This window comes from Megalobrama amblycephala, linkage group LG6 (genome assembly GCF_018812025.1).
Source record: "Megalobrama amblycephala isolate DHTTF-2021 linkage group LG6, ASM1881202v1, whole genome shotgun sequence".
In the NCBI taxonomy this organism is placed as follows: domain Eukaryota; kingdom Metazoa; phylum Chordata; class Actinopteri; order Cypriniformes; family Xenocyprididae; genus Megalobrama; species Megalobrama amblycephala.
The window spans coordinates 31,117,654-31,132,320 of record NC_063049.1 but is presented as its reverse complement, the minus strand read 5'-3'; the positions used below and the strand labels follow the sequence as shown (position 1 = coordinate 31,132,320).

General features: G+C 37.3%; 2 protein-coding genes across 8 annotated transcripts in view; one reads left to right on the top strand and one right to left on the bottom strand.

Moving 5' to 3' along the window:
* Positions 1–7,049: 7,049 nt before the first annotated feature.
* cnga4 (cyclic nucleotide gated channel subunit alpha 4) lies at positions 7,050–13,319 on the bottom strand. Of its 7 annotated transcripts, none has more exons than XM_048193925.1 (9): positions 13,183–13,319; positions 11,794–11,900; positions 11,555–11,650; positions 11,269–11,370; positions 10,863–10,969; positions 9,917–10,586; positions 8,901–9,060; positions 8,552–8,717; positions 7,050–7,824 (listed from the first exon to the last, which is right to left on the bottom strand). In XM_048193925.1, the coding sequence occupies exons 3-9, from the start codon at positions 11,629–11,631 to the stop codon at positions 7,205–7,207; spliced, it is 1,902 nt and encodes a 633-aa protein (XP_048049882.1). In that variant the 5' UTR covers positions 11,632–11,650; positions 11,794–11,900; positions 13,183–13,319; the 3' UTR covers positions 7,050–7,204. The 7 variants fall into 7 exon arrangements, with proteins under 7 accessions (XP_048049882.1, XP_048049883.1, XP_048049884.1 ...); XM_048193926.1 differs by having other exon boundaries at positions 11,794–11,921; positions 13,183–13,316; XM_048193927.1 differs by lacking the exon at positions 13,183–13,319 and adding an exon at positions 13,025–13,132 and having other exon boundaries at positions 11,794–11,921.
* The window catches only part of fhip1b (FHF complex subunit HOOK interacting protein 1B), a 29,125-nt gene continuing 27,685 nt past the window's right edge, over positions 13,228–14,667 (top strand). Inside the window, exon 1 of the mRNA XM_048193922.1 lies at positions 13,228–13,365. The gene's annotated coding sequence lies outside the window, so the exon portion shown is untranslated. The remainder of the gene's footprint in view (positions 13,366–14,667) is intronic.

The window sequence follows — 14,667 nt, the reverse complement described above, 5'->3', positions numbered from 1 at the left end:
GAAGGAATATTGTTTAAAACACAGAAAGACATAAATACACACCATTTTTCAAGTTCAAGTCCACCGAGGATAATCTTAAACAAATATAATATAAACAAAATGGTGGATTCAGCGTTATGATTGGTTAGATCGCTTGTCAATCAAACTCCCGGTGAAGGGTCAATTGCAACATTTTAATTATAAATAATTATAACTTTATCTCATTATTTTGACTTAGCCTATATGTATGACTTTTTATCTCAGTTTTGACTTTTTATGTCATAATTATGACTTTTTATCTCATAATCGACTTTGTATGTCATAATTTCAACTTTTTTATTCATAATTATGATTTACCAAAGCATTTTTTCCCCCCTATATGTGCTTCCATAAAGAGAAGCTGTACTTGCTAAGAAAGAAAAAAACTGCCCGGGGTGTTGCCAAAATGGCTGCCGAGTGAACCGACTTGCCTTAATAGGGACTTTGGAATTCATATTGCATCCCCAACAGTTGCTGTCGATCATGTCGCCATAAATTGCCAACTTTCATTGAAAATGAATGACTTCCGGTCACTGCAAATCGCTGTATGTGTGGATGCTCCGTGAAAGTGTGCCAGGGATCTGGAAGCAGTATGATTGTGAAATGCCAGAAAGACACATACTCTGGCATTTGGGAAGGTGCACAGATGCAGTCCGTGAGTGTTGAAGGTGACAGACAGCCAAGCAGAGAAGCGCAGGGATTTGTTTAAAAGCTTCTGTCATCCTCCCCTGAGTGTCAGTTGTGTGTCCCTGCTTAGATAATTAATTACTGGGAAATGCTGTGGAACCAGTTATACATGACAAAACTTACAATCCACTACAAATGGTAAACACGCATAGAAATATGTGCTATGAGAACATTCATACAACAACACCAAATGGTAAAACAGTACCTGAATTTAGTGAGACCAAGTTCAGAAAAGTTATTTCCTCCTATCTGTCTTAGCAGCAGACACACATCCGCACACTTGCCAATCAGTTTAGAACTACAGATTTATAAATGAAATTATAGAACATATTACACCACTAAAGCTGTGTGTATGCTGGGTAAAATTCATTTTGAAGCATTTGCACACCTGCTCCATTGTAGCTCTGGCTGCTGTTATGATCACAACTTGCAATTGGCTATTTATAGATACCTCCTCCTCCAATCTGAGGAGCAGATGATGCATCTATCACAGAGAGGTGTTTGTGGAGAGGGTTAACCTTCCCTAGTTTGCCCCTAAGTCCCCAGAATGAGTGGCGCATGAATTGACGTCCCTCGGTGTGAATTATGACACTCTAAACTGACAGTTTTCCAATGATTATGGCAATACTTTGATTAGAGAGAAAGATAAACAAAAACAAACGCACCTGTATTTTCACAGGAGAGCTGCGACCGAGTCCCGCGAGACCTGTAAAATGGACGCCCCGTTTCCACCTCAAGGCAATTACGTGCCATCTGCTCTAGTCTGCTTTGCGCAGGGCCGCTTTGTTTTTCGGGTTGTTGATGTTGAATTACGCGCTTTAAATTGACATAATCCATGACAGATTGTGATTGACGGGCGAAAAATTAATCATATGGCTAAAGCGAGTGGTCAGTTACTTTCAAAGAGTAAAATGAACATCTGGAAAGCATACCATCAGCCAAAACTGCAAAGTTGGGGACACACCATGATATAATATGGCGGTATCTATTATTTCTATTCTATGGACAATTTGGGATTTTTTTTAAATCTTTTTATTACACATTTTGCACATTTACAATGCAAGACAGGGAACATCAGATTTTCTTTCCTGATATTATTTTCCAAGGTTTTGCGTCTTCTGTTGTAATTGTAGTTTTATTGGATATCAAGCCTCTTTTGGCAGAGAACATCTGGGCATCTAAAGCAATAATGGCAACATTTACACTTGTATCTCAAACACCTGCGAAATCTCACTGAGATGTATGAATATTATCTCATTTGAATACATAATTCTTTTCCTTTTTGGTGCGGGAAGAAGTACAAATCGATTCTCAGTGTTATATTATAAATAATGTTGTTGTTCAAAAGTCATTCATTATATAGACCTTATGTAGCCCCACCCCTTTTCAGCTCTGCGCTTGTTGTGTTCTGTCTTTCGGTTTGTATTTCCACAGCATTAAGGTAAGATCTTACAGATTAATAAATAAACTGCTCATTTTAAAATCTTCCTGGTCTACTGACATTTGTTATGACATCCACTTCAAACTTTACAATGATCGTAATAAATACAAAGTTCTGTCTAGATGGTGCAGGCTAATGGGTCCTTTAACTCAACCTGCTAGTAATCACATCGTTATCTATAGGGCGCAGCTGATTTGTTCCTGCTGTATTAGTAGCCAATGAGCTTGCGGTGCTCAACCTTTAAATACATGAGAAGAATTTGCCTTAGCAGTGCAGCGCGCTTTCAGAAACCCCTCACCTTTCCCAGCTCCACTTGTTACAGGTAATTCATGTATGCTATATTTACAGCAGCAGCATGTCTTACTTGCTTCGGAGCAGCAAGTCATGTATGTATTGGAAGTAGCAAGTCCCGTACTTGCTCAGCAGCAGCAGCAGCAAGAATAACCTACAGCAGCAATAAAGCAGCAGCAGCAGCAAGAATAACCTACAGCAGCAATAAAGCAGCAGCAGCAGCAGCAAGAATAACCTACAGCAGCAATAAAGCAGCAGCAGCAGCAAGAATAACCTACAGCAGCAATAAAGCAGCAGCAGCAGCAAGAATAACCTACAGCAGCAATAAAGCAGCAGCAGCAGCAGCAAGAATAAACTACAGCAGCAATAAAGCAGCAGCAGCAGCAAGAATAACCTACAGCAGCAATAAAGCAGCAGCAGCAGCAAGAATAACCTACAGCAGCAATAAAGCAGCAGCAGCAGCAGCAAGAATAAACTACAGCAGCAATAAAGCAGCAGCAGCAAGAATAACCTACAGCAGCAATAAAGCAGCAGCAGCAGCAATAACCTACAGCAGCAATAAAGCAGCAGCAGCAGCAATAACCTACAGCAGCAATAAAGCAGCAGCAGCAGCAGCAGCAGCAGCAAGAATAAACTACAGCAGCAATAAAGCAGCAGCAGCAGCAAGAATAACCTACAGCAGCAATAAAGCAGCAGCAGCAGCAATAACCTACAGCAGCAATAAAGCAGTAGCAGCAGCAGCAGCAATAACCTACAGCAGCAATAAAGCAGCAGCAGCAGCAGCAATAACCTGCAGCAGCAGCAAGAATAACCTACAGCAGCAATAAAGCAGCAGCAGCAGCAGCAGCAGCAATAAAGCAGCAGCAGCAATAACCTACAGCAGCAATAAAGCAGCAGCAGCAATAACCTACAGCAGCAATAAAGCAGCAGCAGCAATAACCTACAGCAGCAATAAAGCAGCAGCAGCAGCAGCAGCAGCAATAACCTACAGCAGCAATAAAGCAGCAGCAGCAGCAGCAATAACCTACAGCAGCAATAAAGCAGCAGCAGCAAGAATAACCTACAGCAGCAATAAAGCAGCAGCAGCAGCAGCAGCAGCAATAACCTACAGCAGCAATAAAGCAGCAGCAGCAGCAGCAGCAATAACCTACAGCAGCAATAAAGCAGCAGCAGCAGCAATAAAAGCAGCAGCAGTGTAGCAGATCCATTCCGCCAAGACCAAACATATCAACATTGTCATACCCATTACCATGCCAAACACTCCAAGAGTTGTCATAACAGAACTTTCATTAACTCTACAATAAGTAAATCCACTTCACCAGCTAATTCCTCTTCAACTGTGATGCCAAAGAAATATACAGAGCTACCACTAAAACGGAAGTTCAAACACAAAATTTTAAAGATGGCTGCACGCTGGTGCATAAGATCTATAGAGTGGTGCAGGGATGACGTCAAAACCCGGGAGACTAATTCGCCAGTGTTTCTTCCGAGATTTTCCTATGGGCTTTTATAATGGAGTCTGTGCTTTTAAAATAAAGTCTGTGGTAAACAAAAGTTGACGATACTTGGACAGTTTGTTCTACAATGTAAACTGCACACACTCACACCCCAAACATTCTTATATAGTTACTTATTAGAAACATATGTTTTTTTTAAAATAAATAAATAAATAAACAAAACAGCTTCAAAATGCATTTTTGATTGTAGAACAAAACGTCCAAGTATCGTCAACTTATGTTTACCATAGATCTTAATTGAAAAACCCCATTTTAAAAACCCATAGGAAAATCAAGGAATCAGTGGTTAATTAGTCTTTCAGGTTGACATAATCCCTGCACCACTCTATTAAGAATACTAAGTATGCATTCTGTGTAACATATCCACCTTATTTTGTAACATGGAAGTAAGCTATTTTCTTTGAATGTGCGAAACTTCTGATTCATTAGCCACTATAGGTAAATAACAAGAAGAAAAGCCAAGTGCAACTATTTGCACAACAAACCCTGTGTTTATGATGATGATAATAATTTAAAATAACATAACAAATACCAGTTTGCAATATCAAGCAGCATAACAGACCGTTTTTGTACAGGTAAAATAACTGGAAGCGAATGACACCATAAGCCTTGCACATTCAAGTTGGCATTGCCTGCTCTTACATTAAAAATAAAGTGTATACCTGAGTGTTGTTATACTTTTCCTCTTAATCATTTTAATGACCTCATATCTTTTTTTTTTTTTCCAGTTATATGAGAACTAAAGTCTCTCATTTTGCTGTTTGTCCAGTCATAATCTTTAAGAGACTAACCTGACAACGGCGATCAGCTCTAGTGGGTAACACTATCACCCAGTGGTAGGCCCAGTAATTTGCTACCACAGCAGGACTCGGCACAGGAGTGTAGTTGAGACAGGCCCCTGATACACCACCACCGCACAGAGAAGCAAACAGAGGAAAAGAGAGAAGAAATAGCTGTTTCTGTATTTGATTTCACTTGATTTGTTATTAAGCAAGATAAGACATGCACATGCTCTGTAATGTGTTTTAAACAAACTCTCTAGGGATTTCATTGGTGCATCAGCCCAAAGCAGGAGTGTGAGAGTGAACCAAGTTGAAAGTAATGTCAATACCAACAATTTAACTGGATAATGTACAACATTTTAGGCATGCATAATAGTTAGCTTGAGCCAACGTAATTAGTATTCTTAATTTGTTGCTTAATTGAAGAAGAACATTATCAGACTTACTCAATTAAGAGGGTGCGATGATTAAAATAAACTGCACTGCAGTATATTGATTGCTGACTGCAGCTTTCCCTTTTCCAATGGAGTATGCAATCACAGAAGCACACTGAGCAAAGATAAAGAGCATTGAATTCCTACATTTTACAATTTTCTTTACCAATGCAGAAGAATGTGGTAAGGACTTTAACAAACAATGAACTCTGCATGGTAGGAAATTTCACACCATGAGAACCAGGCTGACATGTAAGGAGGGCCATAGGACTCTAGGTGGGCCGTATATTACTGGAGTTCCCACCATGGCCCCTCTGTAGAGGTGTTATTTCATGAAAAAACAAAACTTTTTTTCAGTAAATCCTCTTTTTTGAAGAATTTTAAGATGGATCTCTAGTTGCTCAATTCATTTAGAAATTGTATGAGACATTTACTGCCAAACTGATGTCCTCTGGTTTCATGTTTTGATGAATCTGTGAAACTGGAGTATGTGCTGCCACCTAGCGTCTGAATGGAGCCAAGCAACGCTATTAGTGGGAGCATATAATGTAGCTTTGATTTCCAAAGATGTTTGCTGCAGTTTAAGTATTATATTTATATGTTTAATATATTAATATTTAAATATATATAATATATTAACTTTATATAACTTAATTAACTTAATATATCAAAAATAATGATATAATTTTATATAATATGTAAAAAATAATGTTAATTTGTCTTTGTTAAATAAAAAACAATGCTCTCAAATGGTAATAAACCTTCCTTTAATGTATCACTTAAAACGTATACATTTATAACAGTACAGACTTTATTTCGTATCTAAATGCCAGAATTTTATTAAATTCAATCTCCTTTATTAAAAAAGTACAGTCCAAAAGTTTGGAACCGCTAAGATTTTTAATGTTTTTAAAAGAAGTTTCGTCTGCTCACCAAGGCTACATTTATTTAATTAAAAATACAGTAAAAAACAGTAATATTGTGAAATATTATTACAATTTAAAATAACTGTGTACTATTTAAATATATTTGACAAAGTAATTTATTCCTGTGATGCAAAGCTGAATTTTCAGCATCGTTACTCCAGTCTTCAGTGTCACATGATCCTTCAGAAATCATTCTAATATGCTGATTTGCTGCTCAATAAACATTTATGATTATTTTCAATGTTGAAAACAGCTGTGTACTTTTTTTTTTTTTCAGGATTCCTTGATGAATAGAAAGTTCAAAAGAACAGCATTTATCTGAAATACAAAGCTTCTGTAGCGTTATACACTACCGTTCAAAAGTTTGGGGTCAGTAAGAATTTTTATTTTTATTTTTTTGAAAAGAAATTAAAGAAATTAATACTTTTATTCAGCAAGGATGCAATAAATCAATCAAAAGTGGCAGTAAGACATTTATAATGTTACAAAAGATTAGATTTCAGATAAACACTGTTCTTTTGAACTTTCTATTCATCAAATAATCCTGAAAAAAAATATTGTACACAAATATTTTGTACAATTGTACACATTAAATGTTTCTTGAGCAGCAGATCAGCATATTAGAATGATTTCTGAAGGATCATGTGACACTGAAGACTGGAGTAACGATGCTGAAAATTCAGCTTTGCCATCACAGGAATAAATTACTTTGTGAAATATATTCAAATAGAAAACAGTTATTTTAAATTGTAATAATATTTCACAATATTACTGTTTTTACTGTATTTTTAATTAAATAAATGTAGCCTTGGTGAGCAGACGAAACTTCTTTTAAAAACTTAAAAATCTTAGTGGTTCCAAACTTTTGGACTGTACTGTATATTATGGTACACTGATATTCACTACTGTTTAAGTAGTGAATTTATTTTGTTAAAAACCATAACAAAGGATTCTTTGATGAAAGAACAGCATTTATTTGAAGTAAAAAAAAGTAACATTATAAAAGTCTTTATTGTCACTTTTTAAGCATCCTTACTGAATATTTTTTTTAAATCTTACTGACCCCAAACTTTTGAATGGTAGTGTATATTTTACATATATTTTCTACCTACTTTTCATCTCTTTTCTGATCCTGATGTGTTTCTGTTTTTATTAGCTCTTCCTCTGTCTCTTCTTTCTCCTTTTCACTTATTTCATTTTCTTTTACATTCTTCTTTTCTCCCAGGCTCTCCTCTCCTCCATCACCCTCTCCTCTCTCTCCTTCAACCACTGGCTCCTCTTCATCTTCCTTCTCTCCTTCTCCTTTCCCATCCCCAACCTCCCTCTCTTTTACCTTTTCCTGCTCTTCTATTTCTCCCTGTGCACCCTCGGCCACGATGCCTTCCCATCCTTCTGTCTGCAGTTCCAATTGTTCCACTCTTTGCATCATTTTGCGGGCACTAGACTCCAGTTCAGCGATCAGCCGAGCCAGTTTGGTCTGCAGCGTCTCTAGGCAGGCCTCTAAACGGTTAACCTTGTCCTCTGTTTTCTCCACCGCTCCCTCCCCTTCATCTGTCTCTTCCAGCATCCCCATCTTTGTCAGGATCTGACGACCCTTCTCCTCCAACAGGCGCTTGGCAGCAGGGTACTCAAGAAGTGTTTCAGTAAGGTCCTCTTTCGATAGGCTGAACAGATCCGAGTAACCAATGCTGCGAATGTTGGCTGTTCGTCTGTTTCCTGATTTGTTACCTGTGCATTATTGAGAGTTGTGATGAATTATGTGATATTTATGGTGATTTATTATGTTATAATACAGCTAAATTTGCTTTTCTTTTTGTTGACATGCTGTTCAAATCCCATATTATTTTATTACAAAAAAAATGAGATTTTCAGCTCAAGCTTCTTTTTTTTCTCCATACAACAAAAGCACTAAAAGACACACTAAAGCTCCATAAATGTAATCCATCCATGCAAAGTCTTCTGAAGAAATTTGATAGTGGATAACAAATGAAGGAAAACAAAATGTATTGTTATTATATGGATTCAGAAGACTATTTTAGTAAAATATAGTAGATATGGAATTTGTATGGATTATTTTTTGTTGTATAAATTATCATCCACATTTCTTGTATGGAAAACAGTAGCTTTGACATTCCGCTGAGTAAAATATATATAAAAAATATTAAGGTCAATTATTAGGTTCTTTTTAAACTTTGTGGAGAATGTTTAATGTCAGGTCAACTATCATGCATAGAAGAAGGGAATTACTTTATTATTTCTAAGCCCTCAAAGGAAAGTCTTGAGAACACTTTTTATATTTCCAAAACAATAAAAAGCATTTTTTGTTGTTGTTGTAGAAGGTGTTTTAACCATGTTGATGGATATACAGTATGTTGTTATTGTAGTGGATACTAATTATGAGGAATATGATTATGCTGAATGTAGTGAATACTGTACTGGTCTTTTGCATTTATACCTTTGATATTCAGGATACTGATTTCTCCAAAGAAGTTTCCATCCCCCAGAACAGCAAACTGAGTGACTCCATCATCTGCAACCACTGCCAGCTTCCCCTCTTTAATGATGTACATCTCATGACCTACATCACCCTTCTTGCATACGTACTCTCCCGGGCTATACACCTAAAGAGGATAGAAGAGATTCAGGTATAATACTGCAAGATTTACTAGCAAACTATACAGTCCAATAATGACAACAGCAAACATAAAAAATATCGCTGAGGTCAAGTACAACATGCAAGACTCGGTTCCACTGACTCTAATGTTAGACTTAATCCTGTCCAGGTGTGCCACCTGTTTTCTAACCTGTGGGGTGAGTTTAAGTACCAGCTGCTCCAACAGACTTTTCTCACAGTTCTGAAAGATGGTGACTTTAGACAGAGTGGGCAGATGCACGCTCACGGCGGTTGCTGTCTGAAGTGTGATTGGAAGATGTTGAAGAATCTCGTTTTCCCGTGTGATCTTTCTGTTCCAGACACATAATTTGGTCAGAACAAATTTATTTGATCAGAAATATAGTAACAGAAATATTCTGAGATATTATTGCAATTTAAAAGAACTGTTTCCTATTTTATTATATTTTAAAATGTATTTTATTCCTGTGATGGCAAAGCTGAATAAAAGCTGAATAAAAGTATAAATTTCTTTAAACATATTGTTCTGACCCCAGGGTTGGATTAAAGAGATAGTTCACCCAAAAATGAAAATTGTCATCATTTACTCACCCTTAAGTTATTCCAAACTTGTATGAATTTCTTTCTTCTTCTGAACACAAAAGAAGATATTTCAAAGAAGGTCGGTAACAAAATATTTGACGGGCCCCATTGACTTCCATAGTATTTTTTCCCCCATATACTATGGAAGTCAATGGGGCCCATTAACTGTTTGGTTACCGACATTCTTCAAAATATCTTCTTTTATGTTCAGAAGAAGAAAGAAATTCATACAGGTTTGGAAATTCTTTGAAATTTGCTGTATTTAACATTTGCTATAATATTACCTCCCCAAAACAGCAAACAAAACTGCTGTTTGCAGTTAATTTATAGTAACTTACAAACTAAACAATTTATTTTAAATTGTGTTAATTAATTTATATAGTAATCATCTTACAGTGTTTTAACATTAGAGTGAAATAATAATTATAATTTAAATATAGCCTATATATTTCTCCTGATTGTAATTGGGCCCCCTGGACGTGTGAGCATAGGCACGTGCCTATAAATCTGGCCCTGCTGACCGCAGACTTTTAAACATTAGTGTAGATGTGGCTTTGGCGTCTTTAAATACTGTTGTTTGGGCTCACAGACTATAGAAAGACCCACTTGTTGATGTGCAGATGCTGGTACCAGTCGTTGACGCGTTTCTGCAGTTCTTTGCTGATGCGCCGGCTGCGCAGATAACCCTTCACCAGCTCGTGATTGGGAAAAAACACATTGTCACGATCACGTAAGCTTGATATCACGTCCCCCATGCTCCCCACAACAGATGCAAACACCAGCACGGCGATCAACATGTCTGCGATCAGGAAGAGATATTCTTCTTCACGTTCGGGTGTCGGTGTGTCACCCACTGTGGTGAGGATGAGAGTGGAAAACCAGAAGCAGTAGAAGTACTGGCGTCTCGTGGAAGCAAAGTCCGGGTCGGAGATGTTAGGATAGACCCAGGGATCCGCACCAAAGCCTATGTAATTAGACAGGGAGAAGTAGATGCAGGCATTCCAGTGGATGAGCACGAAGATATACAGCATGAGTTTGGCAACGCGGAAGGTGTTCGGATAGGATGTTCGCGTTTCCATGCGGTCCAAGGCCTCGTTCAAACGGCCCGTGCGCAGGAAGCGGTTGACCCGGACTAGAGGTGTGTGTATCCCCAGTTTCAGATAGAGCAGATCAGTGGGCAACAGAGAGGCAATGTCCCATGTGAATCGAGAGGAGCGTATGTAACGCGTTTTCAAACGGGACAAGTCTCGCACCATGATACCCTGCTCAAGAAAACCTGTGAAGAGAAAGCCTTTTGTAAAAGGGTGTCTGTGTTTTCCAGAAGGCCAATGTGGCAATCTGGGGAAGATTTGTACAGTGACAATGAAAAAAGAAGAAGAAGAAAACAAGCAATTTGATGCTGAAAAAACTATGACAAAATTTTTTTATTCATTATAAATATTTATTTATATGAATCTATGGTAAAGTCAATATGTAGCCTACAGCAAAATTAAGTTAAAAGTTAGGATACTTGCAATAAACAAACAAATAAAGAGACATGATGCACACTTACCTGTGCGAAACCCAATAACTGTGTCAAGCACAAAGATCAAGTCACAGATATAATCCAAGGTGAGCCATGCTGCCAAATATGTCTCTTCAATTGCATAGAAACATGTCCTTTTAACAACATAGAATTTTTAAATTCAGTTCTCCCGGTACACAAGAATAATGATTTCTAAGCAAATTAACTACTGTTAAGACTTGAAATCCAAATTATACCGTCATATTTGTAATAACTTTAGAACTAAACTTTTAGTGTCTTCATTTCACAGACACTCACAGTTAATGTTGCCATTTTACAGTAACAATTTTATTTTAATATATTGTTCTTTTCAAAAGGTAAAAATGAAATAAAAGAAAGTGTACTGCATAAATTGGTACAGATGTAAAGTAGTCAAACCTCAATGTTCTCCTACCTGCATATTATGATGACCCAGTTGTAGCAGATAGGGAGTATCATAATTTGCAACCATGTGTAGTAAAACTCTTCAGATGGATCAATTATCCATTCCTTCCAGCTGAGAGAGACATATAGAACATTTTGTGTTAGTGTCTTTATATATGGCCTACTTTTTTTAATCCAAAAACCCCTTAAAATAACAAAGAACTGTAATTATTTCTTGTCAGACTTGAACTTCATAAAGTTTTTGTAATACAACATTACAGTAACAAATGTGACAAACTGTTTTAACTAAAACTCACTTTATTTTTGGAGTCTCCTCTTTCTTCTTATTTGATTCTTCTCCCTTATTCTCTTCCTCATCAGCATTCTTGTTCATGCGCTGCCGTGCCAAAAGCCTTGTCCAGCGATTTGTGTTCATGTTTAGTATTTACAAAAGAATATGAAGGTAAGTGAATTTATAACAACTTTACAAGAGAGATGAAGGAAACACAACCATTGTTTGACCACATAGCTGTGTCATAACAACAAGCAACCCCACCCATATAACACAGGTACATGATGCTCATTGCCATGACAACATTTCTCCAGAGGAACCAGGTAAGCAGTTTCCTCCTGGCTCAGCAATCTGTGTGATTTCTAAAAACTCTAGAGAGAGGAATAGGGTAACTGAGGAAAGGTAAAAATAGTTTTTTAGTATGCTGCTTCAAAAGTAATATATCAAGTATCTATCTCGGACTTAAAAACATAGACAATGAGCTATCTTTATAATTACAATGTTCTATAAACTATAGTGTATTCAGTATGTAAAATATGACATATACTTTATTGTCAATAAAATATTTTGAAAGTGAATTATTCTTGTTTTTTCATTTATTATATCAGGGAGGTAAAAAAAATGTAATTACCACTTGGTGGCAGCATTTAGGGTGAATTAAGGGTGATATAAGGTCATAAGGTCAAATGGGACAGTATAACTATATCGAATTTATTTTCTCAAATGGGACAGTTTGGGTGGATGGGTGGATGGGACAGTATAATTTTGGGTGATTGGGACAGTGCTTAAAGGCTTTGCTAATTAAGAAAATTATTAGCCTTGCAATAGAGAACCATTGTTTTGTGCAGGTTAAATGTGTTTGTCAAAAAGTGAATTGGTGATGGGCCCATCCAACCTCTCATCCAAATGTTAAAAAAAAAAAAAAAGGTTTTTGGATCAGATTACTTTTTTTCTTCCTTTTTTGGTATGAATTTTGGATCTATAGCATTTTTTTTTTTTTTTTCCTTTTTTTTTTTACTTGTTTACTTGATTTTTAAATGTTTTCGAAGACTTTTGGACTTAAAGCTTTTTTTTGTGGATGGATTTACAAACTGAGAAATAGAGTTGAACAAACATAAACATGGACTCTTAATGATGATGAAAAGAAAACGAAATATTGCATATAAAATTATATCAAAGTATGATGTGCAATATAGTAAATATGCTTACACTACCCTAAATCAATGGAAAGATGTGCTGTCCCAATCACCCAAATGTTACCAATTTTTTTTTTTTTTTTTTTTTTGCTCAGTTATTAGAATATACCATTGTTTCCTCCTCAAATGGATAGTTAACATCTTCAGTATTACAGAAATGTATCATGTGTTGAGATTATGTTTTTCATTTATGACAAACCTTGCACAAGGCGGAAATTCAAAAACTGTCCCAATCACCCTTAATTCACCCTATATCAAAGTTGTGTTTTTCTGCACAGCAGTGGACGAATTTGACTTACCATGACCAGCTCATCAATATTAATTACGCGTCTTGTCTGGCCGCTACTTAAAGGTTACAAACCAACTCAACGTCGACGTGAGAAACATTAATATTCATACTCCACTTCATCAATTCACCATTTTCGCCTGCGGTGGCGCTCCGAGCAAAACAACACACCTCTCGCCTTGGCCTCCACCCTCCAATGTAACGTCACAGCGTCCCGTGCGCGTGGGTGTGTCCGTGCAATCTGAGGAGAAAGATGGCTGCGGGACGAAGGGAGAGGTTGACAAATCTCAGATTCGCTGTTTAAGGATAAACAGGTTACGGCGGAGGACGAAACGGAAAACAGCACTCGCTCGCGTAAGTATTTTTCCCTCAGTTTTTATCGGTTGAATCGCGCTGTGTCGCGTCGTCACCGTTCGTTTCCCGCTCGGCTCGCGAGCTCAACGGACGGCGTCAAATCAAATCTGACCCGTTGCGAGCTCTCCGTGCGGTTAACGGCGAAACTCCTAACAGATGAGACTAGAAATATAACCGTCAGTGAAAGAAAGTAACGTATGCGTACACCCTTTAAACCACGATAATGTTGGAAGCGACAAAATTCGGTTAGTTTTGTGTTATCCCTCTTGACGTTAATCTCATAGAATAACGGTTCTTAACCGTTCAGTGCCCAGTGTGTGTTTAAAACGACACATCACTGCGTGGGAATGTGTATCATGACACATAGTCATGTCGAAAGTGAGAAAGAGAGAGCTGCATTGAAATCAACTTGAATATGTGATTGACAGCTGGTTAGGTATTTGTAGGTCATCTTCATCTTGGTATGAGGCAGTAAAACGATTCTTTTGTGATGTTGTTTACTGTTCTGTTCTAAGTGTCTTTTGACCTGCACAGTTACAGTAACGTTATATTGTAATAAGTCATGTGGTGGCGATCCCAAATTTGACTGGTAAAATATTAGTTGTCAAAAGTGATAAACCCCAGACTTTGAAATGTCGAGTACTCAACTTGTCTGTTGGAGCTAGTATTTTTGTGCATAATTTCAGTCCAGAACATATATAATCATGTGGTCTATCCTTTGTGACTCTAAACTGTCAAAGTCTGCTTATGCAATACAGATGTGATCTATGGTTGAAAACAATCTCTTATGAATATGATTATGGCAACAGCATTGGCTGGCAGCTGCTCATTTGAGTGTTGGCTTGTGTCATTAATATAAAAGCCTGTTGAGCAGTAAATGTTGCTGTATTTATCAAATGTAAGAGTAGACAGTATATGTCTGACTTTTTGAGGGTTCCTGGGTTGAATATGCTCTACATTTTATAATGGCTGATTATGACAGGGTTATGACTGGGTCTGCACAAAAGTAATAATGCTTAAATAGGTTCTCAGCCTTGTCTCTGTTGATAGGTTTTGTATTGTTTAAAGCAGAACTAAGTAACTTTTTTTACCTTCATAAATAGTTTTCTAAGTCCTTACGATGGTTAATTGACTTGTAGTGGTGTGTTTGAGGCGAGCACTAACCCCCTCTGGCACGTCTACACCAGAAAACAGCACTTGCAAGTTGAGCTGCGCCGGCCCGACACAATCTCACCTCATGTTCACATTCACGCGAGAGTGACAAAATGCTTTACGGTAATTCAAAAACATTGTATATATTAT

Coding starts and splice junctions, on each gene's coding strand:
- cnga4 (XM_048193923.1), bottom strand. CDS start 11,673: ATGAACACAAATCGCTGGACAAGGCTTTTGGCACGGCAGCGCATGAAC. Junction 9,061..9,916: donor CAGCATCTGCACATCAACAA/GTGGGTCTTTCT, acceptor TGTCTGGAACAG/AAAGATCACACGGGAAAACG. Junction 7,825..8,551: donor CAGTATCCTGAATATCAAAG/GTATAAATGCAA, acceptor AATAATGCACAG/GTAACAAATCAGGAAACAGA.